At 47.3% G+C, this 22,307-nt stretch overlaps 1 protein-coding gene across 3 annotated transcripts in view; it reads right to left on the bottom strand.

The window, feature by feature from the left end:
- Window positions 1-22,307, bottom strand: part of LOC144163267 (receptor-type tyrosine-protein phosphatase T-like) — a 197,181-nt gene that overhangs the window by 485 nt on the left and 174,389 nt on the right. For 2 of the 3 annotated variants that reach the window (XM_077694146.1, XM_077694147.1), the window contains exons 29-40: window positions 21,762-21,838; window positions 21,647-21,683; window positions 21,331-21,428; window positions 19,072-19,337; window positions 17,567-17,702; window positions 11,978-12,127; window positions 11,752-11,851; window positions 11,381-11,439; window positions 10,672-10,809; window positions 3,758-3,877; window positions 2,711-2,853; window positions 2,200-2,335 (exon numbers count right to left, since the gene is read on the bottom strand). In XM_077694146.1, the coding sequence (XP_077550272.1) occupies window positions 2,200-2,335; window positions 2,711-2,853; window positions 3,758-3,877; window positions 10,672-10,809; window positions 11,381-11,439; window positions 11,752-11,851; window positions 11,978-12,127; window positions 17,567-17,702; window positions 19,072-19,337; window positions 21,331-21,428; window positions 21,647-21,683; window positions 21,762-21,838 (1,460 nt within the window). The remainder of the gene's footprint in view (window positions 1-2,199; window positions 2,336-2,710; window positions 2,854-3,757; window positions 3,878-10,671; window positions 10,810-11,380; window positions 11,440-11,751; window positions 11,852-11,977; window positions 12,128-17,566; window positions 17,703-19,071; window positions 19,338-21,330; window positions 21,429-21,646; window positions 21,684-21,761; window positions 21,839-22,307) is intronic. The other variant, XR_013320874.1, reaches the window with a different exon arrangement.

The following is a 22,307-nucleotide window of genomic DNA, read 5'->3' as shown; positions in this document are numbered from 1 at the left end:
ATCTTGCAAGGCACTCTAACTCTTTCGTTAGGCACCTAGTAAAAATCGGCCAGTTTGAGCGATACCTTGGGAGTCTCTTTCATAGCGTTCTAGGCGTTTCTGAAACAAGTACAACTATTTGGAGTTAGCTCAAAAAATTCCCTTTCAAAATCGGTTTTGTTTTCACTTTTGCAACAAAAAGGGTTTTTGACACACGTTCCCGTCACCTCGGTGTGGAAAAGGGGTGTGGTCGTCGCGCGTCAGTGCTACCAAAGATGAATGTGTGCCACTCGTAATTACTCTGCATCAGCGTTTGGTTTTCGTTATCAGGGCACGAATGGTGAATCAGAAGATGATTTTCAAACATCACGTTTGCACTCCGAGGGTAATATTCCTGAAATCAGCTGAAAATATAAGCAGTCCCTGTTTGCAAAGCTACTTTATAATTTTAGGCAGTTTTATTGCCTTTGCGCACGTTGTTCTAAGTTGTGTTGTAGTTCTACTTACCACAGGGCTATTCACAAACAGTTCACAACAGTTTGTTTCGTTTCTGCATAAATGAATATTTGGCGCTACTACGCAGTAACCCAACTTAGCCTACCTGGCATGGTGCCTTGAGGGTCCGCAACTGATCCTCGAAAAAAGCATGCCGCTCTTGATTTCACACATCCCTAATCCGATTTCTGCGATAAGAACTTCCGACGCAAGTCAAAAGATAACACCTAGTCGCCAATTATCGGTTCCGACAAGGAGAGTGCTTCAAACCGGCCTTACACACCGCCAGCTGTTCACCTGCCAGTTTCATTTTCCGGGGGTCTAGTTTCGCGTCTTATTTGAACTGTCTATTCGGATGGAGTCTCTAATACGTTTTGTACTGTCTGATTTTAAAAATTTTAGGTGGCGCTGCAATACAGGAGGCTCATAGTACTATCGCTTTCACCCCGAAACATTTATTCGGCCAAAATTTGCAGCGCACGATTCTAGCGCATCGCAACTCATTCTTGTAAGCAGGGTTAAAATAGAAGTCAGAACATGATAATAAACTTCAAGTTTAAGCTTCCAGAGATAACTGGCAGTCAACGTCATCAAGCATCAACCGCCGAGTTTTGTTTTCAACTCCATGCATGTTTTTCCGCATCACGTGCTTGTTCCGAATACTGTGCTGTCCTTAAACGCAAAGTCAGTCATTGAAAAGATGTTTTTAAGTCACGTGGGGACAAATTGGTGCTTCTGACAATGTCAAACCGCCAGGTTTTTTCCCGGGAACCACCCAAAATTGCACATTTTGAAATGGAGGTTGCGCTTCACTGCATGACACGGGCACCATGCAATGCTAACCTTTTTTTATATATCTGGCAAACTGTTCCGTGCAAGTCAACATTTTTTTCTGGGACATGTTTTTGAAATAAATGTTTCCCCAAAAAATGTATATTACAAATTTTTTCTTCTATCTGTAGTTTGTTATAGACAACTTCTTTTTTATCATTTTCTGCGACAACTTGACAAAAGTTTTGATTTTGATTTTTTTTCGCAATGGTGATACGTGAAAACATTTTAAAAACTGGTGTTATTGGACAGGGCATTAAAAGGTGGAAGCGGCTTGCTGCACGGTTGATTCTTTCTGATTACAAACTCCGATAATCCGTTACTAATATGTTAAAACAGCTTGAGTTAAAGCCACTCCAGTAGCGTCGGCAGATTGCCAAACTGAAGTTTTTGTATCTGCTTTATCACAGAAATATTGACTTGAATAGTTATACATATATACTCCCAGCCCCACGCACTTCAGCCTGACTGAACCACTCAAAAACCGTACGACCGTACTTCGCCTGTACTAAAGTATTTCAAAAATCCTTTTCCCCTTTGCCATCTGATTTTGTGGAGTGCTGTGATGCAAATTTTTTTGACTGCTTGTTATCGTTTCTGTAACCCTCCCTGCTTCGGCAGCAATGCTGTCTGGAGGATAAGGAAATAAATAAATAAATAAATAAATAAATAAATAAATAATATGCATTTTGTGTTCCCGTAATTAGTGCCTAAATAATATTTTTTAGAAGAAAAAACCTTTTCTTGGATCCCTAAAAATCGGTCAATTATTCCGCAGTAACAAAACAGTTAAGGCAGGCCACTCTTCTCAGTGAGGCTCAAGCTGAGAGCCCCATCCTCTGTTAGAACGCGTCTCTCTTGGGCAGAAGAAAGAATAAAGAACACTAGGCTTACGCTATCCACGATGAATTGTGGCCGGTTCTCCCGAACGATCCTTGTGGCATAGAAGACGTCCACCTCCTGCTCACACTTTAGCTTCTCCAAGACGAGCGCGCAGCAGCAGAAGAGTCCACTGGCAAAGCATCCGTTCCTACACAAGAAAAAAATAACCGTGCCTTAGGAGAGGTGCTCTTATAGGGGCCATTTCCACTAAACTTTCACCCTCGCATTTAGACATTGAAGGATATCACTTGGTGTAAAAATTATGATGCTGGGCACACTAAAAAAACTGGTAGCAAGGTTTGCATGATTCTGCACTCTATCTGTAACAAAAGACTTGAAACTCAAAACACACTGAGTTTCTTTCCCTCAGTACTGTCACCCAGACTGAAGACAACACAGGAAACCAGTAATTCACTCAAGGGGTTCGAAGTAAATCATGTCCCCACCAAACAATTGCCGCGCCTTTGCCCTTAGGTGACTGGGGTGAAGTGGAACGAAGTGTGTGACTGCCCCGCCACGCTACCTGCACTGCACTAGGATGATTTTGTCGTCGGACTGTTGCTGCCAGCGTTCCACGTGATCCACCAGGTCCACCATCTGTTCTGGGCTCTTCCAAGTCGAGCGATGGAAGTGCCTCACTGTCACCGCACCTGAAGAACCGGGTCCCTGAAAACAATCGTGCTGGTACATGCTGTCACTCCTTTCACCAGCCTTTTAGGTCAGCAGCGTAAAGGGTAAACTTTATTTGAGAAACGTTTCAGGAATTTACCTTGCTACTTTGCTTCAAATGGGACAACGTATGAATTTAATGATAACCCGATCAAAACACAATCTGAGCCAACTGACTCAGCTTTGTCAAAAAGGCTACCCTGCAAGTCAAGGAAGCAGCTCTGACTAAGGTTCGGTCAATGCAAATAAAACCTTCGGAAGTACAAGGCAGTCCCGGTCCACAAATAAAGCAATGCAGGCCGGCATTGTAGTTATACGAAATCCGATTATACGACTGCAATGCTAGGCAGCCAGTATTTCTATCGCGTTCCCTTTTAAAAAATGTCTGCAGCAAAAATTTACCTGTTGGATATTTGTGCACAGGAAAAAATGCACGCATGTATCAATAAATTTCACCACAGCCATTGTAGCAGTTATGCATGAGCACAGTTTTGTTGGTAGAGATAGAGTGCTTCTTTTAACGTAACTGCTTATCTAGTGCTATGCGTGATGTCTATAGCCAACAACTGATCATATCACTTGACGAATGGTTGAAGTAAACCTGCTGTTGCACAGTCAAGGGCAGCCTGCAGTACTTTGAGTCCCAAACTATTTGCATACAATGGGCTTGTATTATAGGTCAGTTAATAAAATTGCTAACTCCATTTCTTCATATTTTGCAGCACGGCATCAGCAGATCACAAAAATTGTGCTCTCTCTCTCTCTCTCTCTTGCAACAGAATCAAGCTGTTATACCCGAACTTTTTCTCACACTTGAGCAGTGCTCTACGGCTCTATTTGGTCTGGTCTCCGCTGCAGTTTGCTAATGCAACCAAACTTGCAGTAAGCAGTCATCTCCAACCTTATGTTTGGACGTGATCTTGAACACTTGAATGGACATGTCATTCACGTTCTGGCTCTCCAAGCACTCGACCCTTTGGTCCCCATAGCGGAGGGAGCCTTCTTTGGGCCAGAAGGGAACCTGCGACAGATAAATAGAGGCTTATCACAATTGGGGAGGGATAGAAATGCCACAGCGTCCCGTAAAATACTTCAGATTGTCACGAAATATCAAGCATGCACCCACTGAAAACTTGGACATAATCGGAAAAAAATAGGGAGGAGGTGCTTCTACAGTGCAATGGAGGAAATACAGGAGCATGTGATTACGTGGGCTCCTGTTTGGTCCAACTGCAAAAATAAAAGCGGTTGCAGCGTTAAGTTTGAAACTGAAGTGTCCTCTGTAGCCCTGACCTGAAAAACAAGGGGGGGAGGGGAAAGAAGGCGGGGAATTTCAGCCCTCAGCTTGGTAGACACCTGTATTACGAAAGGCAATGTAATCTAATGACGTTCGGACAAACGTGCATATTTACGAGACACGCAGGCCATGCAAGGGCAACTATCTTAGCAGAACCTTTCTGTTTTAGTGTGCCAAAACTTGTAACCACACAAGTCTAATGGTTTAATAATTATCATCAGTTAAGGTATCATTCCCTGGTACTACGCGTACGTCATCGCTTCTGGCTCTCGGGGTGCTTCGGATGGCGTAGACGTCCCCAGTGCCTGTTGAACCTTTTCTCGGATGACGTCAGTCAGGGAAGCCACTTGAGCTTCCAGCGTCGTTGGAAAAAGCTTTCGAAGCTCCTTCCTGACCACTGCTCTGATGGTCTCGCGCAATGTAGTGGAGCTTACAGTTGCAGCACCGATGGTCTCCGAGAACAGCGCGTTAACAGGGCGGTCGTACTGCCTCGTTCAAATTTCTAGCGTCTTCTGCATCGCGGCAGCTTCAGACGCGAATTCAGCCACCGTTTTAGGGGGGTTGCGGACAAGGCAAGCAAAGAATTCTTGCTTTACTCTTTGCTTAATAAATCTCAGTTTCTTTTCTTCCGTCATTTTCGGTTCCGCACGGAAAAGTAGTCGCTTCATTTCTTCAACAAAGAGCACGACTCTTTCGTTGGGGTGTTGCGTTCGAGTTTCAAGCAAAAGCGCAGCTCGCTCTTTTCTCACCACGGTAGTGAAGGTCTTAAAGAACTCGCTTTTCAATTGCGTCCAGTTGGTCAAGGTGCTCTCATGGTTCTCGAACCAAGTTCGAGCTGCATCCTCCAAGTAAAAGAAAACATGCCGCAAGGTTTCTTCATCGTCCCACCTTTTGAAGATCCGGACGCGCTCCAGCTTCTCCAACCATTCTTCCGGGTCTTGAGCGGGGCCTCCTCGCAATGTTGGCGGTTCCCGTGGCTGCTGTAGCATGACGGTTCCCGGTTGGCGGTTCCCGTGGCGGTTGGCGGTTCCCGTGGCTGCTGTAGTTGTCTCTTGCACCATGGTGGTGGTTGCACCGGTCGTTGTCTTGGGTCTTTCTGGCAGAAGGCCGAACTCAGGCGTCAAACCTTGCAGTCGGCGGCCGGCTCTAGTTGGACTGGCCTGGTGGCTTCCAGAGGTCGTAGGGAGCATAAAGGGTGCGTACCAAGCACCTTACCAGATGTCACGAAGCCAAAGACGACGCAGGTCTCTTCAAGGAAAATAGGTTTATTGGAGCGAACTTGTGCTCCCCAACAACTCAAAGAATACACAGGCGGCGAAGCAGCAGTCAACAAAGTGACGTGCGCTGACGAGCGTCGGCGAGCCTAATACCGCGGCGTCTGCTCTGCAGGCTTTTTATTAGAGAGTTTTAGCGGAACGTTTGCGACGGTCCGCTCTGGTATTGGCGGCCCCGCTTAGCGCAACCGAAGCCATTGCCGTTCGCGGCCAAGCGAGCCACGCATGCGCAATGGCGCTCCTGCTTGCTATCGGAGCGGAGCGTACCATGAAAAACGGTCAGCTAAAACTCGCTATATTTCGGCACGCGTGGTTCTCGAACCGTCGATTCACATCCAGAGCATTGTAGATCAACGAAGATTATTCTACGCTAGTGACGTTAGGGCGAAACAGTCTCCTTATCTTGAATGAGACAGCTCGTGCGGCATAAAAATAAAGAATGGAACACGCGCTTTGCTTGGGCCACAGATAACATAGCCTGGCGCGGCCGAACAGTAAAAACAAACAATAAATAAACAAACACGTACAGTCTTTGTCAAAATTTTGTGGGCCACGGTGACCATGGCCGGAGCACGCGCGCGGCCGAGCAGGGGCGCTGCGCTTGCCGCTGTCAGCTGGTTGCACGGCTAAAGAAAGCGAGGGGAACTTTTGGTTTTGCTTTTGCAGTGTGTCCGGCTCGACAAGTGCTGCGCAAACTGCTTGCGCTGCAGCGAAGCGCGCCTGCTCTGAGAAACCGTCCCTGCTGCACTTATCGCGCCAGCTATGCTACGAAAGGAAGCGCGAAAGTTCCCCTCACTCTCTTTAGCCGCGTAACCAGTCGACAGCAACAAATGCAGCGCCCCTGCTCGGCCGCGCGTCTGCTCCGGCGATGGTCGCCGTGGCCCACAAAATTTTGACAAAGACTGTGCATGGTTCGCGGCACTGTGATGTCATTTGCCCAGGTGTGCGATTCGCTGAGGCCGGCCAAAGCAAACGAAAACTAGGCAGGCCTGGCCTATAAGCTTGCCGAACGAGCTATCTGCGCTTAAATGTAATGCATATTCATTTTACAGTCGTAAAAACGGTGGCGTAAACAATAAAGTTAGGAAAATACACGTAAACATAGAAGTACCGATGCGCACTGCTGTTGGTATTGGGTGCTCAATGCTTGTTTTAGCTGCAGAGCAGTCCGCCGCTTAGAAGTTGTCTTACACGACACTGGCCCATAGACGTAAGCGACGTTGTCTTACGTGACCCTGTTTGTTTAGCATACCCGATGTTTCACGAAACAATTACTTTCTACCGTAACAAAAACAACCCAGGTGCAAATACGGTGAAAAATAAAGCAACAGCTGCAGCTGTCAATGGTCAATGGTAGCGCCACCTGAGAGAGAGAGAGAGAGAGAGAGAGAGAGAGAGAGAGAGAGAGAGAGAGAGAGAGAGAGAGAGAGAGAGAGAGAGAGAGAGAGAGAGAGAGAGAGAGAGAGCACTTTATTTTCCAAGCAAGTTCGCTAGGAACGCGTGATTGCTGCCGGCCGAAGGCAGGAGGCGCCGGTGGCGGCTCGGTCAACCAGAAGTAGCTGCACCCGCAGTTGCGAGCTGCCTTGCGAGTCCTCCCACTGCTCGACGCTGGAGATGGAGTGGAATGGGTTAAGATGGCAGGCCCACATGGGGTGGGTTAGTTTGTCCAGGGAGTCACAGAGGGGGGGCAATTGGGCGAAGGGAACTCAGAGGGATAGATCTTGTGGAGAAGGGTACGACTGGCGAGGGAGTTGGTCTGAAGGAGTCGCCATAGGCACTACTAATCTTCGGTGAGGGATGTGTGGGCAGGGGGATAGCGGTGGTGGGAGAGGCGGTAATTCTCTGTGACTTCTTGGTGCGGTAGAAGTCGATCCCGAGCCGACCCAACACCGTGGTACGGAGCAGGAGCAAGCCCAGCACGGCTGGTGAGTTCTCGTGCTGCTTTGTGGGCCGCCTCGTTGCCTCCCACCCCCGCGTGGGCCGGGGTCCCGACGATGTCGACTGGTTGAGTAGGGCAATTCTGGAGAATAATTTTTAGTGCCGTAGCCGAAATGCTACCGTGAATGAAGTTTTGAACGGCCGTCTTCGATTCAGTGACTATAATGTGTGGTTTCGGCCTAGTGATATGCGCCAGGGCTATTGCCACCTCTTCCGCCGTTGCGGGGTAAGGTGTCCCGAGGCAGTCTCGAATGTCTCGAGACAACGAAGCTTCGTTTTTTTACCATTGCCGGGATGCCGATTCGTAAGCGGTGAAGAATTTGCCGCCCTGCGTAAGTAGTAGAGAGGCGGCGCAACTGATAATTACGATGGGTCTCTAGTAGCTCGTGGGCAGTATCGTATGTTAAGGCAAGAGAAGACGGGCAGCAGGGTTCGGTGTCATGGCTGACCGAAAACGGGGTTATGACCTTTAATGACAGGATTATGTACACGATGATGATGATAGAGATGCTGACAGCACATACCCCACAGAGGGGATTCAACATCCTCCCGCCGCCGCAGTTCACACGTCTGCCGCTGGAGAGTTGAGGCACCAACCACACGATGCCACTGAACCTGCCGCTAGTTCGCACTTTTCTCAGGTGCCCCGCGGCTCGATCGGCTCGACCCCTTGCAAGCAACGAATGGGACTGGTGTAGGTAAACCAGCACGCGTGGCTCTGCTGATACTCTGCGTTGTAGAGGAGAGGTAGCTAAATTCTTCCTCAGGTCGAAACGGCTCACAACGGCTTCTTTTTCTCCCGCCCGCGAGATCACCAATAGACAAGTAATGAATCCTCAGTCCTAGCTTGTGGTTTTCAGTCCGTAATGTAGATCCTTTCATGCCGTCGTCAAGTCGGGGCACCTCTTCCGCTTCCAGCGGTGCTGAAGCCGGCGTCTCAATCTCAGAAGCGCCGACCGTCGCCAACGTGATGTGCCGCAGAACCACACCGCGTGTCCAGTGTCTGTCGTGAACGAATTCCAGATACGGCCTCGGACCACTTTCAATGGGTTGGCGGTTTTGGAATAATTCTTGTGGCCTGAGTTGGATGACGCTCGCCCATCGGTCTCACGCATGCCAATAGCTGCCCCTGTTTTCTTGTCGGTTGTCTCCGATTCGGACGACGTTATTTCCACGATGAACATCAACGGAAAAAGCGATGCTGCCTTTTCTCGATCAGGCGTCGCTATTGCCTCATGTTGATCAGCAGCGATGAGCTGTGGTTGCTCAGGCTTGATGCAAAGACTCATGCTGACGCACTGGTGCGACCTCCCACACTTCGTCGATTGCATCTAGCGAGGTTCCGGGAAGTTGCGGGAAGGATTCGCCCTTCATGAAGTCTGGAACACAGATGCACTCAAAGTCCAGAGAAGGCCGCTCAATGCGTGTTTCTCCAGGAGCTTGGTCTACGTTCGGTTCGATAGGAGGAGTTTCTGTTTCCCCAAGCTCCATGCTTGATGGCAAGTTGTCGCCATCCCCGTTGTGGCGACTGGGCATGTTATCGACGAACGAGTATAAGAACTCTCTCGGGGTGTCGAGGAAGACGGTCATTTCGGAAAACGATGTAGATTTGATGTCTAAAGGCTGCTTGTTTTTTAGGCACTGTAACCAATGTTGGAGGTAAGCATTTGCTCTGAAGAAGCAGAGGGCGTATCTATCCACCTCCTCTACCTCCTCCTCAATTTCCTCTTCAACAAGGTTAAATATATCAGAATCCAATTCGATTAGATCACTTCTGATTTGTTGCAGGCTCTCCAAGTTAGCCTTCAGCTTCGTCACGTCGCAAGATTCTGAAATCAAGAGTCGGTCGCTACTGGTCAAAATTCCCTTAAAGTCAGTACGGATATGGTTCCGCAACGAACGCAGAGCATCCAGCTCACCAGCTTGCTCTTCCGTAGCGGTGCTCTTGGTGCCAAGCATGGTGAACTGGACGGGACGGGGCGTGTCTGCGTCGGTAGGAGAGTTGCGGTCGGTTTTCGTCGGTGCACCGGGAATGGCCGCGCCCGGTGTCCGTCGAGTCTGGTTGGTCACAGGTCCCTCGAGGCCGGCGGTAGGAACGCCAGTGTTGGCGTCGGTGCCTTCGAGGGAGTCGGTGGTCAAATGCGGTCGCTGTCAGCCATGGTTACAGTTAGCTCAGGGTGAGTCGACGGTAAACAGTTCTGGGTCTCACATGCCTGCAGCCACTGGCATCCCTGCTGCTCTCCACTTCGGTCCCTGGTCTTCTTCCCGGGTTTGTCGGCACCAAAATGTTAAGGCAAGAGAAGACGGGCAGCAGGGCTCGGTGTCATGGCTGGCCGAAAACGGGGTTCTGACCCTTAATGACAGGATTATGTACACGATGATGATGATAGGGATGCTGACAGCACATACATAACGGAGGGGATTCAACATCGTATACTCCCAATGAGGCGAGTCTGGCAGTGGTCGAGTGGAAGGGGATTTGTAATGCTGCCTTGTGTGTCTTTCAGATGAGGAGGTCAATTTTGTCTATGTCTGAAATGGTAAGCTTAAGGTAGGGGAGAGAGTACGGGATCCGACTGATGATGAAAGACTGAACTAGATGGGTTCGTTCTCTCTTCTTGAGCACGTGATGGCGGCTAGCGATTCGTCGAATAAGGCCAATTGTTTGATTGACATGAGAGTTAATACGGGAGAAGAATATAGCGTTACCTCGATTGCGCTGTATAATTTGGCGTAGCACCTTAAAGTTTTGCACCTCTGTGGTGATCGGTTGCCGAGGGAAACCTATATGTTCGGCGAATCACGGCAAGACTGGGCAGGGAGAATGAGCAGGGCAGATTTTCCTGAAGGACTCGATAACCCAGCGAGTTGCGCCTCTGTCTCCACGTTATGGGTACCCTGTTGAAGGACGGTTTCTATTTGAGTATCGCTACCTCCAGATACCCATATCGTAATGTCGTCGGCATATAGACTGCATCGGAGACTAAGTACCGATTCTAACTTTTTGGGGATGAGAGGATTGATGTTAAGCAAGGCTTCAGAATCTAACGACGCACTGGAAGTTCGTTTGAATACCCACCCCAATGAGTTCACGGCGGACGTCACGAAAACACATGATTTGGCAGGATAATCAAAATTTTAAGGTAAATTGACCAATTTCTCAGTGAATACGGCATCGTTTGCTGCTGCACTAGTGCTGGGGGCACATAAAACACGAAATCTTTCTAATAAAACAAACTTGAATTTTGTCTGTATGGCGCCATAAAGCCCGCGTGAATGGGCAATCAGTCTCTGCGGCCAACTCACCACCTCACTGTCTTCACCAAAGACGTCTAGGGTTACAATGGTCCTTGTGCCCGACTCGATCACCATCTTCCAAAGGTCGTCGACGTCCTTGCTCGAAGGCGTCTGGGTCACCAGAAATTTGTCCTTCTTGTGGAAGCCCTGCATCAAGAACCAGCCGAATGCCTCACAAATTCGAATTCGAAGTTTCCACTTACACTCCCGTTCACACTTACAAAGCGCAAGGAAGTACACACACAGAAGAGTGATTGTGTCAAAACACGTTCATCGCCTTTAATTTTCACAACGTGTTTGGCTGTGATTGGGAACAAGAAAAAAAGAGACAAGTTCGAACACGCCTGGGTCTTTCATATATGTGCTTATGGCACTGAAATACAGTTATAATCGAAATTTAAAACATTCAGGTTTTACAAAAACTGAAAAACTGCCCACAGTTGCTGCAGTGCGAAAGGAATTCTGTGCAACTGAAGTGGAAGAGGAGGGGTTAAGTAGGAGAGAACTCTGCCTCAACTTGGAACAACAAGGCTTTCGATGTCGTTTTCCAGCCTTCCACCAGTACATTAGTACCATAAAAACACGACTTCAGCATACACCAACCTTGAAGCAAATATACCACCATGGCAATTATTTCAACAATCGTTTGCAATGCTGCCATGTTGATGACTTCCAGAATAAAAATGCGGCCATGCGAAACGAAAAAAAGCTGACTTACATTGACATATACGGCGTTTACAAATGTCCCGTCCCTCAGCAGTGGGCGACACCTGTCCGCTACGAATGATAAGACATGAACAATATGAGTGATAATGCGAGCTGCAATACATAAATAAAGATGCAAATCACCGCCACCATCGAGGTCTTGTACAGAAACGCAAGGTTTAAGTGGACTGCTTCACGTGTGAGATGAATTAACTTTTGTAAAACAGGTGGGCGGAGGGGAAACTTACGAACACTGATTTCTTGAACAACACAAAATCCCTTTCCGCTAATACTATGCCTCATCTTCTATACGAGGCTTTAAAATTTATACACCTCAGTTCAAAGTACAAAAACTGCACCGCCGCAGAAGGTGCAATATCTTACGAGCAAGTATTGACACATCCCGGCTTTTTCTCAGGTTTGCAGGGTCATTGGCTGCTGTAAAATCGGCAGGCCTAAACCAGGGCTTCAGAGACCGGAGTTCCTACGGGAAAATGTCCGCTTATTAGATTGGTTCATTCCAACTTGCCCTAGACCTATTAAACAGCAACATAACAAAAATTCTGAAGTGAATAAAGTCCGGCTTTAGTTTCTTTTCCTAGTCTAATACCTCGAACTCGTTATCCAGATGGCTCTTTCCCGACACTTCGTCCACCAGGAGCAGCTCTCGGTAACGTTCCACCACTTTGCTGCAAGGGACACTGTGGTCCCGCATGCACACGCTTTCCATCAGGGCCCGGTGCACAAGGTTGTACTGCTCCTAAAATCGACAGGAATTACAGAAAATTCAAGGTTATAGTTGTGCGATGGGAAGAGAAAAGCACAGCACATTGCTCCATGCTCCACACTCGGCAATGGGATAGCCGAACTGTCCCGGGAAACGTCTGTACTCGCTTCTGTAGAAACAGAGCTCTGGCAATTTAAGGGTGGCCACTTCCCTTAAAAAAACTTCTTTAATTTTTAAGTAAACTCTATGCAACTTGTCAGCCTTGCTGCTTTCCCCACTAATATCAAATATGCCATTACTTTTTGAACACGTCAATTATTTCCTAAAATAAATTAAAGATAATTATCCATTTTTGGAAGAACAATAGACAAAACAGTGTTGGTCATAGCACTGTAATTGTTACCTTTTCCAAAGCTGCGAACACTGGTGAATGCAATAAGAGAAGCGGTTTCTTGATGCACCGCTCGGAAATAATTTTACAACTAGTTGAATATTGGTGTTTCAAATGTGTGTTCGAAATGGTTACTTGCCACTGGTGAATGAGCGGTAAGGTTAGTTTCATGCGGTGCATCAAGAAACAGCTTGTCTTATTACATTCACCAGTGTTCATAGTATTGAAAATGTAAAAATTACAGTGCTATGACCAACACTGTTTTGTCATTGTTTCCTTAAAATGGCTGATTATTTCTCATTATGTTGTGAACTAATTGACTTACCCGAAAACTAATGGCATTTTTGAAATCAGTGGGGGAAAAGCAGCAAGGCTGACATGCTTCACAGTTTACTTAAAAATTAAAGATGTTTTTAAGGGCAGTATCCACCCTTAAAAGCCGCAAAAAATCAGGAAACTGACTCTGCGAGTGGGAATTTTCACAATGTACAACTTTTGCCGCCAGTGAACCTGCCGCAGCTGAGCTTAGCCATGAAGAAAACCCAAGCCAGAGCACCTGTTTTGTTTCACCCTTGTGCTGCCTTTATACGAAGGTACTTCCCTGCGCAACCGTCAGAGCCGTTGCCCCCATACACCGGCAGCCAAAGCGAGCTTCTCGACGAGGATCTCCGTCTTCACGAAGTTACCGCGGCCATTCAAAATATGAGGTGCCACACGGCTCCAGGAATTGACCAAGGTACTATCAAAGCACTCATCAATTTTGACAACCATTCGCTGCTAGAACTTAGCCGCCCACCTCAACAAAATTTGGAAGGCTAGCGCCCTACCCGAGGATTGGAAAACAGCGGAGGTCCGCCTCATACCAAAACCGGGCAAAGCACCAGCCTTTGAAAACTTGAGACCTACCTCTCTTGTTTCATGTGTGGGAAAACTCTTAGAGCACGCGGTTCTCAACAGACTGCAACCGTACCTGGAAGACTGATAAAATCCCGCCAACGATGGTGGGATTTCGTCCGCAACTGTCAACGCAGGATATCTTACTCCAGCTTAAAGCGGAAGTGATGGCCCCTGCGACTCGTTCCTCCCCCCTGCCATCCTCGCATTAAACCTCAAAGGGGCGTTTGATAACGTAAAGCACGCAGCAATTTCGCACAGATTGAACACACTGGGATGTGGAGCCAGGGTATACAACTGCATTAGAGATTTTCTCTCTGGAAGGAAAGCTGCGTTAAATGTCGGGGAAAAAATTCACCCCACCTCCCCGAAGGGAATCGTGAGGAAATGCGAATGCATTTCTTTTGCGCGAGAGTGCGCGGAATTTATAATTAATGAGGAGACGGTGATTTGTAGCGTAACCATTTATTTAACACCTGTTTGTGTTGTCATTGTACTTGACGGCCACGATCACTGCCTTGTGGTCGGTAAAGTGCACAGTCAAAGGGTCTTTGAGAAGCATGCGGGCGTGGGAGAGTGGGGCGAGCGTCGAGAGGAGAAGCACCGAAGCACCGCGCCTACCCTCGCCTACACTCTCCCACACACGCGGGAGCTCCGGCGAGCTCCCGCTATGCGAGCGCCCTCACACGCCCGAGCGCGCTCCTCCTCTCCACTCACTCGCCGCTGATCCGCCCGCACCACCTGCTCCGGTTGCTAGGGGAGAGGAGGAGCACGCGCGCTCGCAGCTGTTGCTATGGGAGAGGGGGTGAGAGAGGAGAGATAACACCTGCGGGCGCATGGACGCCGCACGGCGCCTGACATGGCTCGACTAAGAAATGCATTCGCATTTAAAAGCTACGGACGCCTTTTTACTCAGTGGGCGCGGAACACCACAATGGGCTGTATAGCCTCAACCCTTTTCAATACTGCCCTACTAGGCCTGCCGGCACTCCTCGACAACATCCCGGGGTTCCGCCACGCTGACCCCCGCTGACGACATACGCTGACGACATAACCATCTGGTCGTCCACATGGTCGATCGGAGAGTTAGAGAGCCGCCTACAAGAGGCTGCCAATGCCAGTCATGTGGTCTCGGCTGCGCCCCCAAAAAGACTGAGCTACTCCTGGTTTCACCGCGCAAAACTCACCCTCCATGTTCGCCCGCTATCACCCTACGCCTTGACGGCCATATCATTGCGCCATCTCCAAGCATGAAGATGCTGGGCATGATATTCCAGGCGGAACACTCCAGCACCCTTCTGATCAACAAGCTCAAAACCACAACAGACCAGGTTACTCATATGATACGACGAGTCACGACCAAAAACAGGGGCACGGGGGAAGCGGACACGCTTCGCCTTTTCCAGGCCTTGGTCGTGTCTAGGATTACGTACGCTATACGTTACGCCCGGCTTAAAGCCTCAGAGATCGAGAAAATAAACATCCCGAGCCGGAAGGCGTACAAGCAAGCCATGGATCTCTCTGCAAGCACCTCAACCGAACGGCTACTCCGTCTTGGCATACATAACTCGGCCAAGGAGTTGATAGAGGCGCACCTGTATAGCCAACGGTTAAGGTTAGGACCAACCGAAATTGGGAGGTTCATCCTCTCACGCCTGGCGCTATCGGCCCCACTCAGCCACCCACCTGTCCTTACTGGAAACGTACCCCACTTCATTATACAACACTTAATTGTGCCCGTATTACCACGCAATATGCACCCTGTGCATCACGAGGATCGCAGAGAAGCCCGAGCCCGGACAATATTTAGGTTGTACGGACATGCATCATCTACCACCTACGCGGACGCAGCCTGTTACCCGGGAAGAGCAGCCATGACAGCCACCGTCGTTTTAAGTAAGCAGCACAGGTGCAGCATCTTAATCCCCGGACACAGCCCTCTCCAAGCCGAGGAATCAACGATAGCACTCGCGCTTAGCCAAGGCGACGCCTAAGTTATAATCTCAGACAACCAGCAGGCGTGCCGCAACTTTGCCAACGGTCGATTGCATGTCACAACACTTCGACTAATCAATCAGAGACCACCAACAAGACCAAGATTGTATGGGCACCAGCTCACAGCGGCACCGCCGGCAACGAGATCGCCAACCTCGTGGCTTGAGGTTTGACCCGCCGAGCCAGCGTTGATGAAGCCGAAGCCGAAGCCGAGCCCGAGCGCGTGCAACCTGTTGTCACACCTGGAAATCACTCAGCACTACAGGCTTTCTCGTAAAACCTACTCTTGACCCCACAAATTGCTACCGAGCGATCAGGAAGGATTATTGCGTTTCCTGCACGTGAGCACCTTCCCACATCACACCAGACTTCACCACTTTGACCGGACATACTTTTCTCCACTTTGCCGCTTCTGTGGAGAGCCTGGGACTCTCAGACACATAGTGGGCGGCTGCGACAAGTCTACCCTAGACCCCCCTAACATCCACCTTTCCACGCAGCTTGGGGAGAGAACCTTGGCCAGCTCCGACCTCGAAGATAGCTGCGCCTGATCGAAAGGGCTCTCGATGCGCTCCGAACTCAAGCCATCCTGAAATGAGGAGGCCTCTCTGAAGCATTTTTTGACCTAATTAAAGTTTATTCTCTCTCTCTCTCTCGATGATGCTCTATTGGGCACAGTTTGAGACACCCTTAAACTAAAAAAATTAAACCCGTTCGACTGTGTGAAAGCCGTTTGAAGTGCCGAGCAAAGATTCGCTATAATGGGCTGTAGCACCGTTATCCGCTCACTGCTGCCACCCAATGCAATTCAAATTTCCCGCATTCACAGTGCTCGCGCGCCCCCTCCCTGAAGCTGCGCCAGCGAGAGTTATGGTCTTCTTGTGCTTGCTTTTCCGCCTGCACGTGCCGGCGTCGCACAGCCCCTTCTTTTTGTTTACTATCGTAAAAACGAACCCAACGAGCGTTCCTAACTAAATGAGCGCGGGCGCTGGTCGTTAATTACGTATATTTTTCCTCAAATGTACTACTAGTTTTCTTTGCACTAAATAACGGGGAGATATATGACAAGCGCCAGCGGTTCACGAGTTTCGGATGCTTATGACTATATAAACCACTTGGCTGTCGAAGCCTCTGGGACGACGCGACGACAGAACGCCGTGTAGCTCTACTTGGGTCCAGTGACCGAGAACGAGGACAAGGCGAGCCCCTGAAGTGATCGTCACTTAAAAAACCTGCTCTGCACAGGTAACTTTTGTTTACTGTAAGCGAGGGTCAAGCATGCCAATATGCATGTGCTATATCCCTCAACGAACAGCAAAGGCAGTCATTTCAACTGCAACTCCTGAATGATGCTCAATACAGCTGTAGACAACTAAAAAGGCAGCTGTCTCCCTCGGGTCATTTTCAAGTTCCGCACAAGTTTTTCCCTCGTGTGCTCAAAACTTTAGATGAAAGCTTGCCCACCTTAAGCCTAGTGGCTCATTCGTCTGTGAAAAAAAAAAACTGGCATACACATGCTACAGGACATGTCATGATTGGTTTCTGTCAGTACGTGTATCAAAGAAAAGTTAACTCACTTAAATTCAGTAGCTTGGTATACATGCAACACCTGTACATTTTTATGTGTAACGTCCACTGTGAAGATGCAAAATATAAAACTGCTATAAAACTGAATGACATCAAGGAAAAAAGAAGAAATGCGTCTGGACATCTGCATGACTGGTTGTAGAAAAAATTCACTGCTTTTCCCTGTTCCTTTCAAATTTTTACAAGGCCAAAAATGTCGCCCACGACATTTATGGACACAGCAAAGAGTGATATACGAAATTATACTGTGTAAATGTTGAGTTAAAGTTTGCTGCTTTAGTTTTAAGCTCACAGACCAAGACGTGTTTCGGGTAAAGTGTATATATGCCATTCATGAATTTCTTGTGCTGTTAACATCTTACGTTCCTATGGCATGCTCCCCCACCCATATTCCCTTGTTAAACATCATCAGTGCATATACGATTATGGTGTACAAGTCTACTTACGTGACTGCTTATCAATGCTCAACATCAGGGTAATTGACAGAGACAGAGAGTAAAAGGAATATCACAGTTTTAGGTGTGGCTTATACAGGTGCAAGAAAGAAACTGGCTGGGTGTAAAACACGCCATGAACGTTCATTGGAAGCTCAAAAAGAAACCTACTAGTGTCTCGACGACGTTCATTCTGTTCTGGCGCATGGCGGCCAGCTGGCCAACGACGTCCACCACACCCTCAACATCGGCTTGTTCCAGGAGGTTGTCGAGCAGGATGTAGGCGCCAGTTCGACCAATGCCGGCACTGAAAAATGGGCTTAGTTTTAAGTTTATCCCTTTAGTTAAGGGCACTCCCTGTGCTTTATTCCTTTAAGAATTGCTACTCACTTTTTTCACGATTTTCTCGTTCCCGGTTTCTTATTATTTTCAAAGAAAAGATCCCGACTGGTAATTAAAGTGCCAGCTTAAGGTCAGGTTGTTGGTGTTTAGCACTTATCTTGCGAGCAACGAAATTATTTGATGGCAACGATCTACTTTACAACAACAGGGTGAGAAAAAGAGCAAAGTTGTCTAGCCGAAATCTCAAATGGGCACATCTTAGCCTTATAAGCAAAACAACCACACTGCACACGCCCCCATTCACAGTGATGTAAAATATGAATTTTCGCTCGCGGAGCAAATTGTACTATCGAGATAAATTGAAATACGAACAACGGAGCGCATGGCTTTTAGTACATGCCGCGCAACCTGGCGACAGGCCGCGTATGCGCAGTACGAAGAAGTTACGTGAGTTTGTGACCAACCTTGATATGGACAGACCATCGATTTCCGTCGTCCGTTGGGCGCTCAGCCCGAAATGAAAAAATAAAGTGATATAGCTGCGTGTGCTGTTTTCACTTATCGCAGCAACAAAGGCAACGTTGGCGTGAGCGGGTGCCTAACGCGGAGGGAAGACAAACCAAAACACTCACATGCCGAATGACAGTGTTTCCATATCAATGTTGGTTACGAACTCTCGTAATGTGTTCGCACTGCGCATGCGCGGCCCGTCGCCAGGAGGCGTGGCATGTACTGAAAGCCACACGCTCCGTTGTTCGTATTTAAATTTATCACGATAGTACATACAAAATAGTGACCTTTTTATCATGTACACTTCACTGGAGTCATGCTCAGCCAGGAGTGATGAGTTCAAATCATTCCAAATTTCAAATGAACTGATTGATCGATTGTAGGGTTTTACGCGCTGACGCAGCGCAGACGATGAGGAGCGCCGTAGTGGAGGGCTCCGGATTAATTTTGACTACATGGGGATTTTTAACGTGCGCCGAAATCTCATACACTCGGGTGTTTTTGCTTTTCGCCTTTATCAGAAAAGCAGCCGCCGCAGTGAGGAATCGAATATTTTCTGACATAAACAACCATTTACTCAATGACCACTAGGCAATTGGCAAGTATAGGAATGTGACGGACCAGAAAATTTGCTATGGCTATTTTAAATCATAGAAAGGGCAAAGTTTTCCAACCCACAAAACTGCACATTCTGTTCACTAAAATTCACTTGAAGGGAGAGGTCAGTGCAGTGACAACTCAACATCAGTGCTGAGCCCCAGCAATGTGTTTCGGTTACCCGACAAGCAAGATAATGGACCAAAGAAAATCCATTCCTTACTGACCTGCAGTGCACCACGACGGGGGCATCATTGAAAGTCCTGTACTGGTTGACCTTTTTGCGGAAGCTGAGCAGCACGTTTGGGTAGAGGGGCACGCCGTGGTCGGGCCATGACTGTAGGTGAAAGAGCTTCACCTCTCGCGTCGTGTCGGCCAGTGTGATGTGCAGCTGGCGCACCGTGTAATCGGGGAACTTCTCCTCCGCCATGAGGTGCACTTGCACCTCTCCATAGTTAGCGCTCTTCGTCGGCCAGTACTTCTCGCACTTGGTCTGCGATGACGCGTAAAAAATTGGCTGTGGCTTAACTCAGTTATGCCTCGGTGTGCGTAGCGAGAGGTACAGTTAATGTTATCGTTTAGTTTGGTTCTCTGTACGGTTATGACGCCCCTCGAGGCGTGCGGCTCGTTCTTCCTCCGTCTCCTCGGCTTGCTGCCTCCTCTTGGTTTCGTTCCGACAACGAAGCCTGATGACGAATCCCACCGAGCCGCCCTTTCTATAAACACATTTTTTACTTGTGTTCTTTTTTATTTTTTGCATTTTTATTTTTTCATTTTGTTATCACTAATATTTATTTATTTACTTATTTATTTATTTATTTATTTATTTACTTATTTATTTATTTATTTATTTATTTATTTATTTATTTATTTATTTATTTATTTATTTATTTATTTATTTATTTATTCTTTCACGGCCATTTTAGCTCTCGCTACAACAGACACTTAACCGTGCTGGCCACCTGAGAGGGTTATCAGTCCAGCACTAAAAACTAACAATTGATGACAGGCCCAAGACTTGAAATTCAAATTTGTTGACAGCTGCATTCTCACATACAGTGGAACCCCATTCATACGTTTTCACTGCACCGGGAAAACAAAACGTAACAACCAGGAAAACAGAGCAGGGAGGAAAGCTTCGAAAACGAAAGAAAACAGTGTAGCTTTGACTTGCAACCACATATTTCGCAACTTTGGCTTTCTAACCTTAAAAAAACTTGAGAATGTAGGATTGCCGCTTTTTGCGATCGCTGGAAAACACCACACGTGGCAATACGAGGTCTCTAGCGATGTCAACTCTCTTCCGTGGTGGCTGCTTGTCTACTATGTTTAGTACGTCAAGCTTCTCCTGAAGGGAAAGTACCTCCCGTTTTCGCGATGCCATCAAGGCACGACAAAGTTCGCGGTGGCACGTTCATTGGTGTTCTCAAAGCTGGAAGCACACGACGACGACGAGAGAGCGTGCAATTGTTCCGGTTGTGCTTTATGGCAAACCCACACTTCCGGCATTCCGAAGTGAAACTTCTGTTGTATATTCAGTGATGATGGTGATAACAGAGTAATATACGGCCATCTCGTGGAGACGGATCGCACCGCGTGCAGCTTCATGCAGTCAGTTCCGTAGCCAACCCTAGCCAAGGCTCGTCAAACGCCCAAATGGCGATCCGTGAATGGTGCCCTGGCGGGTTCGGAGTGTCAGATTGCGACGAATGATCCGGGAACGAACTCATGAGCTACGTCGTAACACTAAGGATTTTAATATATGGGACTCTATGTGAGCTGCGCCGGGACTAGACAAAAACAACACAGCAGCCTGAAAAACGCAGCACTGAAGAACGTAAGACCGGGAGTTTACTGTACTTGATTGAGAAAACCTGTGAGAAAAGTTAAAAGGTTTACTTTTCTTCGTTTTGACGCAGTGGTGCAGGACAAAATGTCAGGATGATATATATGAAATTGATCTCGACTGAAATGTGGTATTTGATATTACAAACACCAAACGCTACTCACAAAGTGCAGCAACAATTACAAGGCGAACTTTAAAAGGTCAAAATCAATGGATATAACGTATGGTTTCAAAAAACAGAACTACAAACACTTAGCTATTACTAAAGGCATTCTGCCATGCTGCCAAGAAGCAAAGTGCGTTTCTTGTAACTGCAGCATTTTTACATTCAGAGTTTCGTAAGTCATGCATAATACATAGTAGTTTAATTTTAGCATGCCTATGACACACTTTAAAGCAACATGCCAAAATGCAAAACATGCTAAATTCTCCCATATAAAAATACGTAGTTTGAATGAAATTAGAGGCTAAACCAATAAAACGAATTACTTCATAACTTGATCGCGGGAAGCAGTACGAACAGATATTGCCACTGTGCTGCACAATTTCGAGCAGCCATCCCGTGTCAAATCTTGAAAACTCTCCGCTGTAACGCAGCAAATTCTTCACAAATTCCGAAGACAGCAACATTCATGCATACCTTCCCGTTTTCAACAAGGCCAGTCAGCATGACAATCTTACAGACATTTTCTTGCCACACCATGCGCCAAAAGTCATCCACTGTGCGAGATTTTGGACCTGGGGAGAAAATGTTTCAAGGGCTCATTGCTCAATGACTGTCCAGTGTAGCACAACAAGCTTCTTTGTAAGTACAAAGTCGCAATACCACTTAATCACGTTCATAGTTTGCAACAGGCACAGTTTACAAAGACGGGTTAGCATGCCCTCATGCTTTCTCTCTTTTAGTCGAATAAAAGAAAACAGAAAAGCTCCGATTCAGGCTCTTTAGAAAATACCTTGCGTGGCAATGTAGCGTTTTGGTCGGCAGTAGCCCTGAAAGGCAAGAGCAAGCATTCAATAAAGCAGATAAAAGAATACCATAGTTCCTCTCAGGGTTTTTTTCTCACTCACATCAATGTAGTTGGCGTTGATGTAGTCCGAGTATGGGACACCAGTAATTGGCTTGAGTTTCACACGGCTGTGGTCATCTGGGTAGAACAAGATGAGTATATATATGTTACTAAAGCAACATCAAACAAAAGGTGAACTGAATTTTTTAGAAGTTCATAGGGCTTCTCACAAACACTGTGTTTAGCGATTGCCTATTTTTAGTCATTGGTAAGTCTGCTGAAAGCAAGTAGCACATAGCAAATGTAAAAATTAATACCTCCACGACTCAACTTCATGCCCATGCAGCATACATTTAATCATGCTTCACTGAAATGCTAAGTTTATCTAGTCAAGCTAGATATATGTGAACTGGAAATGCTAAAGGGTTTCTCAGAATTCTAAGTAACTTCCTTAAAGATATTTTGTTGAGTTCATAAAGAAGTTTTGCTGAGTTCATCATCTGTTGCGGCTAAATTTGATGCAGCGAAAATTCGCACTGTCCAGGGTTTCTTGTTTTGCTGCTACTTGGCTTCATCTGCTTATGCTTAAAGGTGCCATGCATAAAAA

This window comes from Haemaphysalis longicornis, unplaced genomic scaffold (genome assembly GCF_048455015.1).
Source record: "Haemaphysalis longicornis isolate Haplotype H1 unplaced genomic scaffold, Haemaphysalis longicornis Haplotype H1 scaffold_12, whole genome shotgun sequence".
Classification (NCBI taxonomy): domain Eukaryota; kingdom Metazoa; phylum Arthropoda; class Arachnida; order Ixodida; family Ixodidae; genus Haemaphysalis; species Haemaphysalis longicornis.
The sequence above is the reverse complement of the archived record's forward strand: the minus strand, read 5'-3'. Positions and strand labels throughout refer to the sequence as shown.